Raw genomic sequence first — 23,202 nt, forward strand, 5'->3', positions numbered from 1 at the left:
GGAACACTCCACGTTTAGACCTCGGGTCTCCAGCACAAAGATTATTTAACAGACGAACTAAAACATTGCTGCCAACCAATGAAAAACTGTTTACACCTAAAGTTGTTAGAAATATCACTAAGAAACTAAACAAGATAAAAGAAAATGAAAAAAGAAATGCAGATAAAGGAAAGAAGGAAAATAAGGAATTCATTAGTAAGGAGAAAGTAATGCTAAGACAAGGACATCAACAATGGGTTCCTGCAGAAATAGTAATGCCAGAAGGACATCGCTCATATAGAGTACAGACAGAAGATGGAGCTATGTATAGAAGAAATGCGTGGCACCTAAAAAACACTGCCACGTCTCTCGACATTAATCCCAACTTGTTCGCAGATTCCCCCACAGCTGTCCAGGAACCTGTGACGAATAATCCGTCTGTACCAGCAGCGCCAACTCTTACACAGCAGGCGCCTCCTGAAGAGCAAACGCAGACCACGTCCATGCAACCTGCGGCGTTAACCACAGCGCCAGAGTCTGCGCCCACAGCTCCATCACGCACAACCCGCAGCGGACGCGTGGTGAAGACTCCAAACAAATACCTGTGAAAAAGAGGGATGACACGGACGTATCGTGAACGCAGCCTCCGTGAACGCGTCCATAGTCGCCCGCGGTTTCGAGCTGTCATTCTGACTTACCGCTCTCTCTTGTTATGTGTACTTGTATTGTAGACGCTCGATCTCTATATTGTAATTGAATAGTGTGATTATTAATAGTATTTTATGCAACAGTTGTATAAGAAGGGTCAAAAAATGTGAGTGGCGTGAGTTGCGATGTGAGCCTTGGCGAACATCGCAATAAGAGATGCCACGAGCATTTTTTGACCTAGTTATACAACGTTGCATACAATACTTTTTCTACGACGACGTAATTTAAATGAAATTATTATAGGCCTTATTGTACAGGCTGCTAGATTTTGTTGGTAGCAAATTTTCTGTAATTTCTTGAGCTAACGTTGAAATTTCTTCTGGTATAGAATTCAATAGTTCTTCATCCATTTCCCTTTTTATTTTATACTTTTTAGTGTTTTGAAACGAAACACAAATTTCCAATTTATTTTCCAACGCGCGGGAAAATGGCGGCAAATGTATACTTTTTTTTTATAGTATATCTATGGCACCAAACAAAGTAAAGGTGCCAGTTTCCAGGTCAAAAAAAAAAAAACAACAACAATGCTTTTTTGGCGACATTATAGTACAGTTACACTTTGTAAACAATGCTTTTATAGGCCATAGAGCGTACACTTTTTCAAAGAGTTTAATTATGTATGTACTTATATTAGACTTTTTGGTTATTTAAATGCCAGATTAAAGTAGAGGAGTAGAAAAAGTTAATAATAATACAGAGCATGTAACAAGATACCATCTTTTATTAATCACATGACAGTTACTATGGTTACGCCCTGCCGATTTGCTATTAGACTACACGATCTGATCGGCAAACAGGGGTTGTTGGGGAGTAACCATGGCAACCACGCGTGACCTTGACGCATCTAGCCTGTCGGACAGGTAGGTGTAATAAGTCCTTAACATAGCACTCGTGTAATAATAATGCGTAAAGTGGTTATTATACTACCAAATCCATCCTGCCCGATGCGTCAAGTAGCAAATTGGTGGCCGTAACCATGGTAACCACGATTTCGAGCGAGTTTAATAGCGTCGATTTCGCGATCTTGATGCGCGAGCCCGTGACCTTGACACATCTGACTATGGGTTGGGTAGTTATTATAGGTACTACGCGTATACTGAGGCGAGGCCATTACGTTTCAATGACGGACTTTTCAGGCTACGTTTCCTATGCGTCAAGTAGCAAATTGGTGGCCGTAACCATGGTAACCACGATTTCGAGCGAGTTTAATAGCGTCGATTTCGCGATCTTGATGCGCGAGCCCGTGACCTTGACACATCTGACTATGGGTTGGGTAGTTATTATAGGTACTACGCGTATACTGAGGCGAGGCCATTACGTTTCAATGACGGACTTTTCAGGCTACGTTTCCTATGCGTCAAGTAGCAAATTGGTGGCCGTAACCATGGTAACCACGATTTCGAGCGAGTTTAATAGCGTCGATTTCGCGATCTTGATGCGCGAGCCCGTGACCTTGACACATCTGACTATGGGTTGGGTAGTTATTATAGGTACTACGCGTATACTGAGGCGAGGCCATTACGTTTCAATGACGGACTTTTCAGGCTACGTTTCCTGGAAAATATTAGACGGCGCTGGTCAGATTTAGGGGTATATAATTATTCAAAAATATAATGTAATATCAGTAGGCTCTGCACGGTGACAGCGCCGCGCACGGCGCGAATTATATCGAGGCCTTCGACCAATAGCCGTTTGACGTCCATCTACGTAGATAGCATTCGTATCGTTTATTGGTCGAAGCGCTCAATGCAATTCGCGCCGCGCGCGGCGCGGTTGTCATGCAAACCAGGCAGCGGCATATATTAAAATAATTGTTACTTGATATTTGGATCAGATACGTATAGATTAAGTATGTTACTACCTATATTGCTTCACTTTATTTTGATCATAAAGGGTGGGAGATGTTTGATTTATACCTAAAAACAAAGATAAATGTTGCTTATGTCTATTATCCATGAAATTAGAAGGTTAAACGAAGATAAACCTGTAACAGCGCCATCTATATTTTTTTTGGAGAACGTACCCTGGAAAGTCTCTCATTTCGATTAGTGTGCGTTGCTGAAATTCATTCAAGGGTACTAAACGGTTCGAATGACGATTTCTTTCCGACTTAATATGTGCGCTACGGCGCAAAGAACCAAAGCTAATGATTTGTTGTCGCATTATCAGAGTTAGCAACGAGAAGAAAGTTGAACTTGTTAGTTTATAGAATCCCATGTATTGTTTACGCGACTACTACGGCTATATTGGCGTGTATGTAAATATGTATGTGAAGTTGAAGGGTGTTGGTATTGGAATTACTGCTTGTATTGACAATTTTTACAGGAGAGCTATAAATTATTTAAATTATGAATTCGAATAAATGTTTTGTGGTTGCACTGTAGTCCGCGTGCAAGTTGTAAGTAGTCACCGCCTGCAGAGCTTCGCTACATCTATAGGGGAAAACCCTCGGGCGCGGCGAAGAGCTCGTGCCGCATTCGTAAATGTTGTCAATATAAGCAGCTACCCGAATGGGATAACGATCAAATTTGTATGTATATGCGTTATATATTTCCAAGAATTTCTCTTACTAGTTTGTACTCTGTTTTTAACAAAGAAATAAATAATTTAAGGGCTGAATGGTGTCGTTATTTTCCTAGTTTGGTTAAGATAGGACATTCAGAAAAGTACGATGATCCACTTCGGAGGGCAGGTTAAGCATTTGGTGGCTCAATAGTAACCCCTGACCAGGGTTGATGATGTCGGTTATTGACCTCATAACCCTTACGAGAGAAGAGGATTCTGGATGCATTCTATGGAATTCAGCTAAGAAGTATAAAAAATAGTTCCCAAAAAACCCCGAACTAAAGAGAAGGAAACAAGATGAAAATACGTAGTCTGTAATGGAAATCCGTTCGTGTTCGTTCCCATCTATAAACACTGTTTTGATGAGTTCTGACTGAAAAATAGTCTAGGAAACATGACCTTCCTTTTTTGTAAGACCTATCCAATGGTACGCGATTCAGTGGTACGTATATTTTTTTTTTTAGTTTTTACCGCCATTTTGTATTTAACACCCGCCATTTTGCCCGAATTTATGAAAACAAAACCTAACCTATAACCATCGAACCTCATTCATTAAAATTCAATTCAAGAGGGTAAACACCTTCTTAAAAAAACCTTATTGGCAGTCGGGGTAAAAAAATGTACAACTAATAAAATACCTACTGATTTTGCGTCCGTTCTGTGCTTCAGAACTCAGAACCTTTATCACTTTATGTATTTATCGAACAGACCAGTGTTGCCAACTTTATTTTCACCAGCCCACCAAATGCGGCCGTGCAAACCACCAGAAACCACTAAAACTGAGCGGGCTCTCGAACCACCAGAATTTCACTAGATAAAATACATACATACATACATAAACTCACGCCTACTTCCCACCGGGGTAAGCAGAGACTATAGAATCACTAGACAACCCAAAGCCGAATCAGTGCAATCAGATCGTGGGATGTTTTTCCCCCTCTTTAGCGCCGCGTCGTAGGTAAAGACGTGCTAGAGACAGGGTAAATTATTCAATTATTATTAATAATGATTCCTTAATAATATACCATATAATTTGCACTTAGCAACTGGATCACCAGTGCTTTCGACTATTTGCAACCAATCCCTTAAAACTGGGTCACGTAACCAACAATCACGAAACTTTTGGGTGTACTGTGGCTTAGGCATCTTGATCTTACTCAATCTGAAACTTATTGTATGTATTATGTACTAATAAATAAACTATATTGGTTCTTTCGCTCAAGTAACTCATAAACCATATTCGGTTGTGTTAGTGGTTAAATTCGTCACTTACCGCTAACTGGAAGGACTCTAATCCACTAAAAAATCCACTAGCCACTAAAACTAATATTTTTTCGCCGAACCACATATCTAAACCACCAGATCTAGTGGAAAATCCACTAAGTTGGCAACACTGGAACAGACTAGGTGATAAGAATAACGTTGACTGGCTTATAAAATCGTGGGTAAAAATAATCTGCGTCACAATAATAACAATCGAGCGTTTTGTTTGCAAAGACATCAGATTGGTGAAACCCCCAAAATGCTTCGCTTACCTAATTCTATTTTCTTAAACGTGAACAAGTACACACATATTCTTTGCCGAATTTTATGTATTTTCGAGGGCCTATTTTTTATCAATATTATACAGGGTCTTAGTCACATCGTTACGAAAACTTTGGGGGATGATTCAGTCCGTGATTCATAGTTGATAACAAGTGGAATTTTTCGTCGCAAAATTCAGTTTTTTATTCTTTCTTTTCTACCACTTACGAGCATCATGCAACAAACCCTTTTTATCTAAACCAACGTTTTTGTGACCTCCACTAAGACCTTAAACTATTTTTATGATCGTACCTAAACGTTTATTATCATATAAGTTTTATGTGGTAGGAATGAGAGGAAATATTGAATTTCTACCATTCATTATATATTTCAGTAACTATGGCAATATTTTAAAACTGGGGGAATACCAAAATCATTAGCAATAGTTCTAACGTGATATAGAGGTAGAATAAAACAAAACAGTACTAATTCCAGCAGACACCTAACTTTATTTTATGTTATATGTGTCATTATTTTTTTTATCCACCGAAAACTAAAGAGATAATTCAGATTGACAGCTGAATTAAACCTTAGCCCGGTTGGTCGAACGCACTGTGAGGAAGGTCGCAGGTTCAAACCAAAACCAATGATTTCCGAAATTGTTTTTGAACTTATGTTTAGATTATAATCATAAATTATTATTACGTGCTCAGCGGTGATGGTTTTATTTAGATATCCTTAAATAAAATAAAAATAAATAAAATACTTAAAATTATTCGGATCACCCCCTCCGGTTGATTGAGAGGAGGCCTGTGCCCAGCAGTGGGACGTATATAGGCTGTTTATGTGTATTCGGATCAAAATAAAGAGAAGCGATATAGGTAGCAAATTCTAATACAATATAATATGAGCCAAATATGAAGCAAGAATTATTTTTATATAATGCTTCTGGCATTACATTGTATTTTTGAATAATTATGTACCCGAGTAATGAGAAAATAAGTAATTATCACGTTTAAGCTGTACAACGCCATCTATAATTATGGGTGAAAGTAGCTTCGAAATTGGTTTGGTGGGGTTTTTATTGTAACAATATTGTTTGTGTCCTTATGGATAATAAACATTTACTTATTACACTGCACGATCCCAATGACTATGACGCAACATCGTCCCGGATATTGGCAAGTGTAATAGGCGCTTAAACAGACCCTGTAAAAAAACTAGGGAGTAGGGAAATGATGAAACAGAAATCACTGGTGCTAATTCCTGCAGACGCCATCTAATTTTAAATTATACCTGTCATTTTCTTATCCGTTGAAAAATAAAGGGACGGGTAATACACAGGCAAAAAAAATTATGGAATACCCGTCAATTTTAAGCAGAAATCTAAAACAACCGTCTAAAAATTTTACATCGGCCAATAACCCGACAGATTTAAAATAGACAGCACATCAAACGGATTGCATACCAGCGAGATGCCTATTTTATTCGCACGGGTTATTCATTCATTTTAAAATTAACTTGTTGACAATTATCCGTCCCTTTCCTTTTCGGCGGATAAGAAAATGACAGTTGTAACTTAAAGTACAATTAGGAGGTGTCTGCAGGAATCGAGGCCATTGTTGAGCTAAATTATATATGAGTTTTCATTCATTTGGTTTGAAATTTACTTTTCAGCACAACTTAAGTATCTGAAATGGTACGGAATACTTAATCCATTGAATATTAATAGGCCTTTAACATTGTTAGATACGTTTCATTCTTTATTCTGTGGGATAACATTTTTGTTCTCATGTTGTTCTGGGGAAAACCCCAACCTAGATTGTCAATGTTGCTAGTGTTAAAAATGCTATTATTTTCCTCTCCTACGTTAATTAATTTACTATTTCAAAATACTATTTCAATTAGGTCTGTACATAAAAAAACATCTCTGTATGTCGGTATATGTATATTACTAAAACAGTGCTTTATTTACGAGAATATTTCCAAATATATTTGTTTATCAGTAGTTGCGCTTGGTTTTTAACTTGCCACACTCACCACACAGCTGTATCATCCTTGCCCTCACCATGGCATATAAATATCTACCGGAGGGAGTGATTTCTTTAGTCAATCTATTTATTCGCGAGTATTCGTGTTGAATGTCTTAATTAATTAATTATTTTAAATAATTCGGTAAGTCATTCACAATATGTCAATAGGTCTGTTGTGAATATCTGATAAAACACCTTAAGTGAATACCTACTGTGTTTACATAATTGTTTTTATTTCTTTGTAGATTAAAAGATGAATCAGGGTCGTAATAACAACGAACGTCGTAATAATAACGAAGGGGGGAGCGGTTGGGGAACGGCGGCGGTCGTAGGTGGGGTGTTAGGCGGGTTGGCGGCTGTGGCGGGGGGAGTATACTACCTCACTCGTGGTCGTGATAGGAACAGGGAGGAGGACCAACAGGCGCAGGCGCAGGGTCAGGCTCAGTCTTTGCGCCGGTCGCCACCACGCAACACGCAGGAAACTCGCCAAGAATTCAACATGTCTGACTATCTTTCAAACTTGCTGCAAGGAATGCACACCAGTTCTTCAAATGGTGTCCAACCAGAAAGTGCTAGAAGTAGAAGGTATGTGGTAGAAAATACAATACTTAGTTATTAAATACCTATTAATTTTATTGCTAATAATTATAAAGTCAGTTTAGGCTGAAAGTTTTACTGTAAATAATTAATAAAAAATAAATAGTTTAATGAAGGACTTTCCAGGCTATATTCCTTAAAAACAATATAGATGGAGCTGTTAAGATTTTCCCTCATTTAACCTTCTAATTTTTTGCATCTTTTCGTGTAAATGATGACCCTTTTTATTACACCCACGTTCAATTACACCTTCCATCCATAAATTGATCAAAATAAAGAGAAGTAATATAGGTAGCAACATAATGTATACATAATGTGATCCAAATATCAAGCAACAATTATTTTTAAATATGCTTATGCCATTAGATTTTTGAATAATTATGTTCCCGAGTAATGAGAAAACAGTTGATTATCACGTTTAATCTCGACAGAGCAATCTATCTTTTTTTGGGGAACGTAGCCTGGAGATTCCCTCAATGAATACTAATTGCAAAAATAAAAATAAAAAAAAGAATCAATAGGAGATTTATAAAATTAATAATATTAAGAAATATATTTAATTTCAGGGGCGTGCCTAGGAGTTCAATCCCTTCAAATCCAGCGTTAAGCAATCTGAATGATCTTGTATCAGACATTTACTTGCGGTATATTGCACTGAATGATGAGGACTTTGAAGACTATTATAACGTGGTTCATACTATCTTCCATCAGATTCACGATAAGATGAAAGAAGTTGATCCGTATTACAAACAATATTCTAGCATGGTAAGCGAAAAATGAACATATCTTTAAAGTTAAAATATTTTGATTATCAAGTTATTCGTAAATTATCAATATCCATGATGTTTTTAATATGTATTTAGGTAACTTATATTAATGAAAAAAAAAAGCAATTTAAACCTTACTTATTATAATTATTTACCTATTATTATTATTTGTGAAATTGAGAGGGCTCGAACTAATGCAGCCCAAATGTGACCTTGTTAGTTCTATTGTGGCCAAATCCCTAAACAGGGTGTTAGTTTAGTTCCATACTTTTCACTTGATATCAACTCAGAGTAATGGCCTTTATCACCTCTCAAAGTTTTCGTTACGATGTCACTAACACTCTGTATAGTATATACAAGTACAGCTATACATATAGTTTTTATTTTTGCAACATTTAGGTTCAGTTTGCTGGAAGCCACCCGGACAGACTGCGTATAAACGAACCGGATGAATTTGACATTGACATAGTAATAGGTCTTCCGTTGAACTATAACTACAATTCAAGTAATCCAGCGGACAATGATTTTATACTTGAACCGAAGGACCCTGGCTTCATTCAACTTAAGGTAAGATACAAGCATTAATATATTTATAAAACCCGCGCCCGTAATTTCCAATGGGGTCGAGCAGGTAGCAGGGGCCCCTCTATACAAAGAGCTGCACTTAGATATGGCACAGGCTGGGCTGGACCCAGTGGAGAGGATTACATAAATCACGATCCTCAGCAGTAAGGAAACGACACGAAAGAACTCATCAACCCTGGAGTCAGGGTTACTATTGAGCCGCCGAAGGCCCCTACCAACCCTCATGTAACGACTACGAACTTATATCAGTAAGTAGTACCCGACCGAAACTAGGTTTAAGGGCCGAAACCGAATTTCGGCCACGGTCTTAGTTTCGGCCGAAAACGAAACTGAAACTTCCACATAAATTCATGTGTTCGTGGGAAAAAAATATAGTGAACGATTACAAAAAATAATTTGATTATTTTTCATGTTTAGATGCAGTATTTATTTTTATTTTTTAGAAGACATCTCCTATAATAGGCTGAATGTCGTTTTTTATGCGTTTGCGTGTGCTTAGTTTGTAAGTATTAAAATACGGTTTAACGTACCTTCCAAAGCACGGGTGATCTTACAATCGAACAATCACGAGATCAACTAAAGTAGGGGTCACAAAGAGATTTTTTTTGTGATATGTATGTCCTCACCGGAATTGAACCCGGGAACTCCGGATCGTGAGCCCAACGACCACTAGCCCACGGAGGCGATATAGAACTATTCCACTGATAGTTAATAAATGTTTCTTTCTTTCTCTCAGAATGCTATCCGAGGCAAATGTACAAAAGAGGCAGGCTAAAAAAGCCTACGTTACATATAGGATTCCTACGCGCAGGTATCCCGTCGCTGGCGCCTATCACGCCATCAACAGCGCCTACATACAAAACCCAATCAAACTCAGCAGCGCCCGCGACGTCCTCGGCGTTCTGTGGTACCCAATGAACCCCACCAGCGCTCGCGACGTCGTCGGCGTCCGCAGCGTCCTTCTGTACCCAATGGATCTCAGGACCTTACTTGGCATCCTGCAATACCTAATGAACCCCACCAGCGCTCGCGACGTCGTCGGCGTCCCCAGCGTCCTGCTGTACCCAATGGGTCTCAGGAGCGTCCTTGGAACCCTGCTTTGCCTAAAGAACCCCCGCAGCACCCGCGGCGTCCTGCGTTACCCAATGAATTAGAGAAATGTACCAAGGACGTTGACAGATATGGGTTCATTGTGGTACCGGGCCAGAAGCAGCGCTGCTGCCGTATCTGCTACAAACGTTGTACCGTTTGTCACGCTTTACAAAAAGAGGTACCTGACATACTACAGCGTAAAGGTTTAGACGCACACAATTTTTCCAAAACTGACCGCAAAACCGCCTACCAGGCTGACTTTTAATCCCTTTCTCCTTCAACGCTTATCACTATCGGCGTATTTCGGATCACTTCTCAATCATAGAGACTCGCCTGTCATAATCCTCTTGGAAAATGCACTAAGCCGAGATTCGCACTCAGTCATTTGTAGGGGCCAATTAATAGGGTGAATGTGAATGCTATCCCGGTAAAACTACATTAAATCATGACAGAAATATTACCTAGTATTTAACATAAAATCACTAACTTTTATATAAGGCTGTTTTGCTCCCAATATTCTTTCACACATTGTAAAAAAATCATCGCCTTTATTGCAATAATCATGAATAATTCTAACCGTTTGAAGGCGGCTTCCCAGCGATGTTTACATTTACATGTTTAATATGAATAAAAATATATTATATTTTTGTTTTTATACAGATGGGTGTCCAATACCAACGGCTGCCAGTGAGGGATGGTTGCAACTGGCACATCAACAGAACATGCTACGAGTGGAAAGATGACAAGAACTATCTCTTGCGATCGAACTTTAGTAACTGGTTCAAGAGCGTCGTGAACAAAGCGCTGAACCATTTCGAAGTGAACAGTAGTTCGCCTCCAATATTCTACGTGGAGGGAGTCCCATACACCGTTCGCAAGTCGGAGAGTGGCCCCGCCATGACTGTGTTCATAGAGAACAAATCTAAAGACTTCAAGTTGGATGTGGATTTGGTCCCAGCATTGCGGTTCCCGATCGAGCGCTGGCCTATATGCAATGGCTACATGAACGTGCCACCGGAATGTGCCAATAAGGACTACTGGATGGTGGTCCCGAAGCCTAACAAGAATGGGCACACTACACACGACACTAATCGCTCGTGGCGCATTGCTATGCATGAACAAGAACGAATGTTGATGCATAATACCAATCATCTCCGGCAAGCAATTCGCTTGGTAAGTCAAATCAAATAGTTAAATCATTTCAATGTAGAATCGTCAAAGAACATTAATTGAAGTCTTACCGCCTTGCTGACAAGTGGTGACCGTGTACGTGTCACGTCAGGCCACAGTTTGACATTTCTAAAACTAGTTCTCTATCTCTTCCAGTCATATAAGTGAAGGGCAGCACTATTTTTATTAATATAAAGTTTTGTCTGGAGTTACACACGCGATAATTTTGATATATCCTGAGTATTTAATATTAATTACAGTATTCATTTTTACAGTTGAAAAAATTCCGCGACTCCCAGGGGATGGACAAAATCGCCAGTTACTACATAAAGACTTTGTTCTTCTGGGAGGTTCTTGACCGTAAGAATGACCCTGGCTTTTGGAACAAAGCCCCAGCTTACATCTTCACGATTATGGTTAAGAAATTCCACAAATGTTTACAAGAAAAGAGGATTCCGTATTTGTGGAATAAGAATAATAATCTTATTGGTTGTGTCAAGCCTGAAATACTGATAGGGTACGCAGCTAAAACGGCGAAATTTTTGAAAGTTTTGGAGAATCCTTCTGAATATAAAGAAGTGGCTCGGTTCCTTTTGACTTCGGCCGAGTTTAAGGAGTATAATGAAAGGTTTCTGCATATTTAAAGCTGGTAAATAGTGCCCTTACCCACTATGGCTCCCACCTTGAAGGCAGACTGTGGGACGTATATACTTAGATTGTTTAAGTTATATATACCTAATTATTGAATTTGGAACTAGTTTTGAACGATATATTTCATGTTTGTGTTTGTTCCTTTAGAGTTGGTTCAAGTTTTTTAACACTGTGATTTCTTTAACAGTTTATACAAATGTGGCTTATTTTATAAGTAGGGTATGTGTAAGCTTTTATTAATAGATAAGTATTATCGCATATTTTTTTCTTATAAAATTGGATTCTCCTTTCACGTCATTGTTCTTTACCAAAAATCTACATTAAGTATGTTACTCCATAGGTTTCACTATTTTTAAGCTTATGAGTTTATTCACATTTTTATACTCTTCTTATCGTGTGGGTTGTGAGGTGGATTACCAACCTAACCGTACCGTTACCGTTTTTATACTTACAATTTTAACTTTGGATTACGAATTGATTATTTTTTTAAACTACGAAATGTATTCCTACAGTCTATACCTACTAGATTTAGCATTTATTTTTATATTATATTTACTTTGACATTTGTTATATGGTGATTATATAAATATACTATTTTAGTTTTAGTTACGAGCTTCATTTTATTATCCCTGCCTTAAATTCTAGCGATACAAGTACAGTCATGAGCAATAATAATGTACCCACATTAGGACTCTGTCGCACTAACATATTTGACATTTAGTGAGACTTACAGTTCAATTTGTCAAAAAAGTTAATGTGACATGGTACCAAAGTGTATAAGTTACATATTAATGCTCGTGACCGTACCTACAGATGCACTGAACTTTGCTACACATTTACAGAACCGTGGTGGTCTAATAAGAACGCTGACACGTTGCGCGGTCGCAGGTTCAAATCCAACACAGGCGTAAACCGATGATTTTTGAATACATGTTTGCATCCCTGTGCTCAGCGGTGAAAGAAAACATCATCGTGAGGAATCGTGTGCGTCAAGCTAGCGCCCTCAAATAAAAAAATGGGCACGAAAAAATAATTTGACCATACCAAAAAATAGTACTCTTATTGAAAAAAATAGTACCTGTTGTAAAAAAATTAGTACCATTACGGTTCTGGATTTATAGCCATCCCACATACCCCAAGACCAAGTGTGGAACTTAGTTGATAGATAAAGTCACGTCTTTAATCTGTAATGGAGTGGGCCGAGCCCCAAGTAAGCCGAAGGCAATTTTCAGCCATTTTTGGTACAGAGTTCTAAGATACCCATCATCGGATACGATGCAGATCAGCGTATCGATGAACATATCAGGCCACATCGCGTTACATTCTTCTGTCATTCAGAATCGTCATTTGCTAGAGCGAGATGAAGCGACCGCACGCGGCGGAATCAAGAAAGCGGTCGGAGTGTGGCTGCGCTCCCGCTGTTTATCTCCCTCTATCAAATGACGGTTCTGAGTGACAGAAAAGGATAGAAACATAGGTACGATGCGGTGCGTTCGCGTGCGTAGTTCAACCCTAATGGTTCCGCATGTTAATTAAAATTCGAAAAATATCTTTATTCAGTAGGTAACGTAGTTACACTTTGAATCGTCATTTTTTTACATAACGAACGTCTCATCCATCTAAAACTACTGCAGCTTCTCACAACCTGTTTAGCCGGGGAAAAGAAGCTGCAAGAAAAACCTCGGCACAGGGACGTTCTTTTAAAAAAAAAAATAAACAAAATATTATTATACAATTGAGTAATTTAGCTGCCTAATGTAATGACAGTTCTCAGAGAGTTAATCCCATGCATTCATATCTTCTAAATACTCACTAACCTTATAATAATCTTTTTTGCAAAGTTTCTATTTAACTACTGTTGTAGTTGAAAGGCAAATTGTGAATGTCAATGGGAATGGGAATCTTATTGTAAAAACGTATACATTGCCCCTTAAAAGACATACCTTAGCTCACAAATATATCCCAAGCAGGTAGTGAGAGGTACATGCATCGTAAGAATCTGTTAGACTAACGTGATAGATGGTGAGGCGTATTGCCGTCTAATGGTCGAGGGAACTGTGTTAGTGAAAACTTAACTGCAGTGTTATGTTGGAAGCCGTATATATGCGTTTCGCTGTGTAAACTTCAATATCGCGTTTCAGGAATGCGTTATTGAATGGTGGTGCCATCTGTTGCATGTGGGCGGAACTAGCTAGCCAACTAGTTGGGTCCGCCACAGTTACATATTATACATCAATGATATTATCTCTCTGTCGGTATATCTCATACAGCATCAAGGGCGTGATGTACCTACCTATAATATCAAGGGCCTCTGGACCGGAGGTTTGCCTCTCTCTCTCTATTTAAGAGCTGCGCTCCTGTCGATGGAGGTTTGCCTACTTTTTTTTAATTGTTAAGAAAATATTTAAAAAAATATACAGGGTGTTAGTGACATCGTAACGAAAACTTTGAGGGGTGGTTCAGGCCATGATTCTGAGTTGATATCAAGTGGAAATTTCCGTCGCAAAAGTATGGATTGGAAAATAATTAAAAAGAAAAGAAAAAAATTCATGAATTTTTTGACACGAAATTCCACTTGATATCAACTCAGAATCATGGTCTGAACCATCCCCCTCAGTATTCGTTACGGTGTCACTAACACCCATACCTACTTATATGGCTACCGTATGTACTTGTACGGGGTGTAAGTGTCATCGTAACGAATACTGAGAGGGATGATTCATCTGATTATTCTGAGTTAATATCAAGTGGAATTTTCCATCGCAAAAGTATAGAATTGAAAATAATTTAAAAAAAACTAAAAAAAAACATGAATTTTGCGACGGAAAATTCCACTTGATTTTAACTCAGAATCATGGTCTGAATCAACCCCCTCAGTATTCGTTACGATGTCACTAACACCCAGTATATTAAGTGCATACCATAAAAACCATCTTGGGTTTGTCTAGGCATGCCAGAGCTTCTTATAAAATATGATTAATCACATGTCTACAACTCCACGCTACGTCGCGTCGCCGCAACGCGCACTTTTGGTTTCTATCTAGACTCTTTTGTACGCTATAGAATCTCAGAAAGAAACCAAAGTGAGTAATGACAGCCTCAAAAGCTTGACAAGCCGCCATATGCTATCATAATCGACCAAAATGACAAAATTTTTCGTGTAACAATTTGGTAACAATGCTTTTATTGAAGTGACATTTTTCACAGAACCAATCCATTCAAACAGCGACAATGATTATTTTAATAAATCTGTAAACTCAAGGTTAGTTCTTGTGCTTTTTAAAAATGTAATTTTACATAGGTAAAATACTTTATTGAGCACGATGGACATGAGATACAGAAGGAACAACTGGCGACGTTGTTGTTCATGCGGCAATTAATGTATGTTTCTTTATGAGTTTGAATTTATGTTTGGATCACAGGTAATTGATATCATACTAGTCTGGACCACAGTGTGGTCGTGTGCACGGTGGCGGCCCTAGGCGCCCAACTGGGCACCCTCAGGCCTGTTGTCTTAAACGTTGTACCGGGTGAGAGCCTTCTGCGCTCTCCATTTGTCCGGCCAAGTAGTTAATGCCATCTGCGGCAAATCTACAAGTCACGTCAAAAAAAAAGGCGGCCCTAGGGTGGTGCGAGCGGTGCCATGGAACCGGGCGCTGAAATAGGGGTGGCGCCAATATCAACCAACACCAACCTGGCTGGCAGCCCCGGATCTACTGGGGAATAACTGGATTGGGCACACCCGCCCTGTGAATTAGCCCTCTTAGCAGTCACATAAAACTGATACATTTAATGGGTGCCCGTAAACGACATTTTTAAAAGATTTATTTCGGTGGCTGTAAACTAATCGAAAAAAACTGTATTTGAGAGGCGCCACTTAAAATGTTTCAACTGGATCTTTGTTACTTGTTCTGTATTATCTTAATTAGTAAAGAGGTGTAAATTTCTAAGTTGGAGAGGCCTGTGAACAATACGAATGAAATCGTATGAGATTAGTTGAAAAGCTGCCGAGATTTTGTTGAAAGCGTATGCGAAATGCGAATGTGTTCGAAGAGTTTACACGTGAAAGATGCCGTATTAAATGCGCGCGCTAATCTCAATTACCCGTCTCTTTTGTTTTTGTTGAGGTTTCGCACCACCTAAATATTTTGCTATGGCCGCCCTGCGTGTGCATACCTACTTACATAAGTATTAAGCGGCACAAGAAATCCCTTAACAACACGATTTTTTTCAGAACTTCATCATGGAAGGTTATCTGATATAGTCAGTATGGCCGATGCCAACCGACCGGCGGCGCCGCCAGACAGGCGGGGCTCTACACCCCCCGAGCTCCCGCCGTGGGCCCCGATCGCCGGCGGGGTCGCTCTGGGCCTGGGCCTCCTCACTATATTCTACACGGTCTTCTTCGGTAGCAGCAAGCAAAGGAAAAGCAAGCAGCAGTATATCTGCACTAAGAAGATCGTTGAAGCGGTAATATACCTACAATGCAAAACTCTTTATTACACAAACACAAAAAATGCAGCCACAACAGACAAGGAATGGAATGGGCTGCCGGCGTCGGTGTTTCCTGAATCTTATAACCTGGGGTTATAAGATTCAGAATCACGGGTGAATAGGCATTTTCTGGGTAAGCTCGTTCCAATGTTGATCTCTTCTTCTCGTGGAAGAACGAAGTCAAGAGCAAACCCAATTTAATTAAAAAAAAGGCCTAACAGTCTTCTTCTTCTATCGTTTGGGTTAATAAGTGGATGACCGACCAATATTATTGGGCCGTCAAAGGCCTGACATGGCTCATGTAACGACTACGTACTTACGAGTTACGACAGTAAGTAGTAACCGGGACCAACGGCTTCTGGAGCACGAATAATTTTACTTGACGATCAGGTGATCACCCTGTAATGTTCTAATCAAACCAGGGATCACAAAGTGAATTTTGTGACATACTTATCGTCACACCTAGATTGGACCTCGGGACCTCCGGTTCTATTCCGTCTGAGGTAAAGGCCATAAAACATAGTTTATCTCTATAAAAAACTTAGTAGGTACACTATTTTATACGTAATACAGTTTTTTTTTATCTACAGGTAAAATGCTTCCCAATATGTGCACCATCCGAAGATGACGAATGCGAAGACAGCTGTGACTGAGTCCTAAAACATTTCTCTCATCTAATAAAACCTGTATGGTTGATCTATCAACCGCTTATCATCAACCGAGCAAGATAGAACTAAAACATGCGTCCACTATCAACTGATGATCCAAGCTAAGCACTTACAGTAGTACAAGTGGCTGGTTGATCTACCATTATCAACCGCTTATCATCAACCGGACAAACAAGATAGCAATATACATGTGGTTTCACTAATAGCGAATTCAAGTGTTAATTTTTATTAGTATAGAAATGAAGAGATTTTGTTCAAAAATGGATATAGCATATTAAAATATAATTTGTACTGTGATTAAATTGCGTGTTTTCTTATGTTCAATAAATACACTCCTCTTACTTTTGGACAATCAGCTGATCAACCTGTAATGTCCTTACCAAACTAGGGATCACAAAGTGATTTTTGTGATATGTCCCCACCGGGATTGGAACCCGGGACCTCCGGAACTGACGGCTGTACCTATAGCCATTTAGACTACACCATCATCATCATCAGCCGTACGACGCACACTTCTGGGCATACATATTTTAGACTACAACATATTATTCCTTATTCTATGACTACAGTAAGCCTCAGAGGGAGTAGTGAGGTAAAGCTAGCTAGGCGTCCGATCCGATTTGGTGTTGGGCGGAGAGCTCTTCTCTACCTGTCTTCTTTCTATAGCTCAATGCACAAAGAGTCAGTACGTATTGGAAAGTACATTCGAACAAATCATTCGCGGCTGCCCAGTACAGACACCAGGACATCAGGAAACTTTATTGTTCTGATATCTGTCACACTGATCATCCCAAATATTCTAACGGACTATACCTCCGTCCTTTAGAGGTCCTCCATTAAATAGCATTATACTTCAGGTGTTTTTGGCGAATTATGTGTGAACTTGATGACACAATTAAAACCATGTAATGATCGGGACGCATGAGCCGCTAGGCGAGGCGGGAGTGAGACAGAAGATCATAGTTTTCTTTCTAGGCTTATACTCTAAATGTGTGATGAAGATGGTACATGCTCATGTACTTTTGCAACTAACTATGTAATCGTTTTCGGTTGACTCCCTCGCATAATAAAATTGGAATCAAAGTTCGTTTGAGTCCTAAATAGACTGTACGTTCTCTGTACGTACGTCCTTTGCCTGTTCGCTATTAGATAAAAAAAAACTTAAACAATCTTTGGAAACATCCATCAACAATCCATCAAGCAACTTCAACACAAATCACAATCAACAAAATAAAATTAAAAAGCCAGAAGATCCAGCGATTTCAAAATGAAAAGTGAAGGTATTCCTCTATGAGGGTACTGGCTTCAAATGAGCGGAAGATCGGGGGGTCCGCCTAGGCGGGCGCGACCACTCCCTCTCTGGAAGAAAGTACTCCGAGTCTTTATAGGCGCCGGGGTGCTTGCCCTCATCTACAATTACATCATCAGGTGCAAGAAGTCCGTGCCTCACTACGTGTGTGACGTCATCGACACTCGGGAGAACATCGTTAGTAACTCAGGGTCAACTCACTGAACGTAAGGAACAGGGCACCACCAGACAGACATAGGTCACGAGTTTCAGTGTTCTGTGTTCGCGGTCTACGTTCGTTGTCTTCTATTACCTACGTTAAATCCACAGAGTGCTTATTATAGAGAGACACCGCGGTAGCATTGCCGGTGGGACCGAAATATGCACAAAACGATCATATTATACCAGATCATATTGTAACAGATTTTTGTTTAGATTTACCTCAAACCCGCAGGGTTTCATTTTGATCGAAATGGTCGTACATTAAGGAGTATCTAAGGGACCGCGCGTGGATTGTTTCGCGCAGACTGTCTGTTTCGCTGTTTCGCGGGGATAGTTTCGCTGTTTCACGCGGACTGTCTGTTTAGATATTGTGCGCGGACTGTCTGTTTCGATATTGCGCGCGGACTGTCTGTTTCGATATTGCGCACGGACTGTCTGTTTCGCTATTTCGCGCGGACTGTCTGTTTCGCTGTTTCGCGCGGACTGTCTGTTTCGCTCGCACTTACGCGGTAAGGCGGCACACTACGAATGAGATTTTTGTATACTGTCTGGAGTCAGGGGTGTGGTTCCAATCAAGTATTAGGTCGGAATGCAGTCTAAAATACGTGGTAATGTAAAATACGCTTTTGTTTAGATACGTTGCTATCAGCTTCCGCCGCGTGAAAAACCTAAAGTGTACGACGACGACGGAGGCGACGATGAGGACTGACCACCAGCTATACGGTAAGTTAGGTGTTCTTCTTCTATCATAGTAGGTCTCTTTCTCTCGTATGGGCTGTGAGACCAATAACCCACGTTATCAATCCAGCTCTCGCCATATGGCAACCGCGCCGTGAATTGTAATGTGTTTTTATAAGGCGACAATACAGCGTGTTAGTAACATCGTAACGAATCCTGAGGGGGATGATTCAGACCATGGTTCTGAGTTATTATCAAGTGGAATTTTCCGTCGCAAAATTAATGAGTTTTTTTTAATTATTTTCATTTCTTTACTTTTGCGATGGAAAATTCCATTTGATATTAGCTCAGAATAATGAGCTGAATCATCCCTCTCATGATTCGTTACGATGTCACTTACAGCCCGTACAAATACGTATAGGTACCCATATAAGTAGGTAGCTAACACCATGTATATGAGACAGTTACAAACGAACAATATGCATGAAAATCACTTTGTGATCTCTAGTTTGGTTAGGACTTTACAGGCTTCTTCTTCTATCGTGTGGGTCATGAGGTGGATTACCAACCCTAACAACCCTGGTGTCAGGGTTACTATTGAACTGCCAAAGGCCCCTGACATGGCTCATGTAACGATTACTCACATCAGTAAGTAGTAACCGAGAGCAACGGCTTTAGATCTTAGAGCAGTAAACAGATCAACACTTCATAGTATTTTTTTTACTTTGGTCCGCTAGCAGTACTTACAGCATTCTAAACTCAACAACGCCATCTACGAGTACTTATGTAATTTTCAAAGAACTTCATCTGAGAAGTCTCTCATTGGGTTGATCATCTACCGTCAATGTAATGTTTAATGCTTCGTTAGTCGACTTGTAAAAAAAGCAAAGATGATTTTACAGCTTTACACCATAGGATCCATTGGTCATGGGTATAGACAAGGTATAAATCATAGAGCAAATCGGACCTCCGCTAGGACCTCCGTGGAGCTCTATAGATAGGTCTTTCTTAGGGTATATTAATAAACTAATCTCCAAGGACCAAGTACTTGGTCTTTGCTAATCTCAGCTTCGAGACTGCCCTCAAGATCATGTCAAAGTGACAGTTCTTATATAAAACCAGAGACTTGAGCATGATCTTGAAGGCAGACTCAACTGAGATTAGTTTATTAATACCACCCCAAAGCAATCTTGTCATAAGACTTCTTCGATCCTTTCACAAGACTCTCGTGAAAGGATCGAAAGAGTAGGCTGACAAAAGCATTATAAGATTAAGTAAACGCTCGACTATAGAAATGTTGCTTCTAACTGGATAAAATTTATTGCAGACAAATGAGGAGCTCTGAGGGCTCTCACTCCGTACAATCTACAATAAAGACAATAGCTTGAGGGTGCCTAGTTGGGAGTCTTAATATTTTATTCCAAATAGAATCTATAGGTAAAGAGTCTAAATCAGGCGCATTTTACCTAAAGTGTGTTACGCTTCGCGCGCCCGTCCCCGCACCTCTCTCGGTCCCCGCTATCGCCATACCCCCGCGCCCCTGCACCGCGCAGGCGAAGTCTGATTTAGACGGTCTACCTATAGAGGTCAAACCTGTAGTAACTCCTCCTTACTTTCACATTGACAAAGTGATATCTCCTTAATTATTCTCTTTGAATCACCAACGCTGTCAAAACAATGACTCAAATAGCATATTCGTTCGAATCTTATTACAGTTTGTAGTGTGTTTTAAATTGTTTTAATTTATGTTTGTGTCGGAAGCTTATCAATGAGCGGGCGCGCCGGAGGGCCGCCACGGTTGCCTAGGCGACCGCCTCTTTGGGTGCGAATAGCTCGGGTGGTGGCGGTTGTCAGTATCGCATATCTCATCTACCGGATATTCTTCTACGTACCGCCCCAGGAATACTACTGCACCAGAAATTTGTTGCGGGTAACATGCCACTGTTGTCACCATCAGATTTAGGCAGGCCGAAAGTTGCTGTGCCGCCGGGGCTGAGTCATAGGCGACTGCTTAGTATTCTTTGATTTCCAGTGAAACTAGGAATGCTATATCGTGTGGGTTATGAGGTGGATTACCAACCGAGTTATGAGGTGTAAATTTGACATAGCTCACGTAACAACTACGTACTTGGGACCAGCGGTTTAATGTGCCTTCCGACACACGGATCATCATAATTTTCTTAAAACCGGGTGATCAGCCTGTAATGTACAAACCAAACTAATGATCACAAAGTGATTTTGTGATATGTCCCCACCGGGATTAAACACCGGACGTCCGGATTGTGAACCCTTTGGCAATACAGTAGTTGATATAACGTAATTAGAGAATTCGATCCCGGTCGATTTTACTAATCCCGGGATTTCGGGATTATCTATAGTCAATCCATTGATAAGCGGACAAAGACTAGCGGATATTTTGACACACTTTTACGCATTCGTTTCACGCACATTTTGTGACTTATATAAACAATATGTTAATCCCGAATTTCGGGACTAAAATAAGACCGGGATCCCGGGATCGAATCCTCTATAACATAATATATCTACATTTTATACTTAAGTTTAGTTTTCTTTGTTCACAGGAGCCATGTCTCACCTTGCCAATACCAGACGACACGTGCCAATAATAACATAAACATGAGATTTGTTTACGTACAATATTCAATGGGATCCTATTTCATCACCTCTTATAAGGTTTACTTATAAAATATATTTAGAACTAGAAATAACATTGTTTTATTTCACTGTCACATAGTTTCACGCCAGTAATTCGGAACAGGGTGTAGAAATGTACCTTTTTCTTTCGTGTTAAGTTCAATGACATCATCAAGCCTGGTGTCAGGGTTATTGCACCGCCCAATATCCCTGACATGGCTCATGTATCTATCGACTAATGCTTAAGTAAATAGTAGCTGGGAACAACTGCTTAACGTGCCCTCCGAAGCATCAGCCATGTAGTTAATGTCATTCAATGAGTCACGGCAAAAAAATAAAATACAAATCTGTCTGTACTCTTATACTCTTCCATCTTTTAAAGTAAGTACATAACGGAATTGAATGCGATTTTCAATAACAGACAGAGTTATTCAAGACAACGGTATATGTATAATTCATTAATGTTTTGTATACATTGGTATTAATTATCGGCAAAACTCAAGCCGTCTGGCAGTTTTCATCCGCACAGCTAAATCTTAAGCAATATTTTATAAAATCTTTGGTTTACCAAAAATAACTAGGTATTTACTGATGCGCTGATAAGTCTATAGGTACCTCCTATAAGCATAGAGCAAAACTGACCTCCGCAGATCCCTTTAAGCAACAAAAATATCGATGCGGCAATCTTTTTCGAGGAAAACATAAAGTTCTAGGATAGAATGCAATCTTTTCGCGTGCTCGATGCCTCTCATTAATCTTCTTAGCTATCATACTAATGTCAATTTATTTTTTCGCAAAACCTAACATGGTCATCGAAATATATTAAAAAATATTTTATATCCTTATACATTTTTTATATTAAAACGATAAAATGGACAAATATGAAGTTCAAGCTTGATTATCCTATTGGCAAAATGCGCAAGAGGTAAGTTGTTTTTGTTGTTCGTAATTGGCTCTGTGATATTGGTCAGATGACAGTCGTTTTTGTAAAAACTGGGGCTTGACAACACAGATTATAGAAGGAAGGTAGATATGCCCTTGGGACTATTACACGTCTCCGCATGTCGTCTGTCAAGACACGTATCCGTGTGAAGCGGCCGCACCAAGACATTTCTGACTGCACCACTATATCAACTTACCCGCCGTTCATTGCGTAGTAACAAAAGGGCTAGTTGTAGTTGCGCAATATCATAGAAGCAATGAATGATGTGGTCACCTCAATGAAACATTTCGTTTTGTGCATATTTCGGTCCCATCGGCTATGCTCCCGCGGCATGGTATGACCAGCTAGATTTACCATGGGTATAAGGGTACCCACCGCACCGAACCACAGGGTTTATCTGCCTCCAGATTTTCTGAAAACAAAAATATAATAATCAATAAATCATCATCACCAGCCCATTAACGTCCCCACTGCTGGGGCACGGGCCTTCCCTATGGATAGATAGGGAGATCGGGCCTTAAACCATCACGCGGGCCCAGTGCGGATTGATAGTTATTAACGACTGCTAATGCAGCCGGGACCA

At 39.8% G+C, this 23,202-nt stretch overlaps 1 protein-coding gene across 2 annotated transcripts; it reads left to right on the forward strand.

The window, feature by feature from the left end:
- The first annotated feature begins 6,796 nt into the window (after window positions 1-6,796).
- Window positions 6,797-12,280, forward strand: LOC126366589 (cyclic GMP-AMP synthase-like receptor). 2 transcript variants are annotated; one of them, XM_050009748.1, is made up of 7 exons: window positions 6,797-6,951; window positions 7,055-7,394; window positions 7,973-8,171; window positions 8,573-8,740; window positions 9,570-10,028; window positions 10,511-11,023; window positions 11,296-12,280. In XM_050009748.1, exons 2-7 carry the CDS (start codon window positions 7,063-7,065, stop codon window positions 11,662-11,664), a joined length of 2,040 nt encoding a protein of 679 aa, XP_049865705.1. In that variant the 5' UTR covers window positions 6,797-6,951; window positions 7,055-7,062; the 3' UTR covers window positions 11,665-12,280. The 2 variants fall into 2 exon arrangements, with proteins under 2 accessions (XP_049865705.1, XP_049865706.1); XM_050009749.1 differs by lacking the exon at window positions 9,570-10,028 and having other exon boundaries at window positions 6,798-6,951.
- Window positions 12,281-23,202: the final 10,922 nt, after the last annotated feature.

The sequence above is a fragment of the Pectinophora gossypiella genome, chromosome 5, assembly GCF_024362695.1.
Source record: "Pectinophora gossypiella chromosome 5, ilPecGoss1.1, whole genome shotgun sequence".
NCBI classification, from domain to species: Eukaryota; Metazoa; Arthropoda; class Insecta; order Lepidoptera; family Gelechiidae; genus Pectinophora; species Pectinophora gossypiella.

Bases quoted from the DNA above. Each gene is read 5' to 3' on its own strand.
- LOC126366589 (XM_050009748.1), top strand. From the start codon at position 7,063: ATGAATCAGGGTCGTAATAACAACGAACGTCGTAATAATAACGAAGGG. The intron at 7,395-7,972 runs GTATGTGGTAGA...ATTTAATTTCAG, and splicing joins GAAAGTGCTAGAAGTAGAAG to GGGCGTGCCTAGGAGTTCAA. The intron at 11,024-11,295 runs GTAAGTCAAATC...TCATTTTTACAG, and splicing joins TCCGGCAAGCAATTCGCTTG to TTGAAAAAATTCCGCGACTC.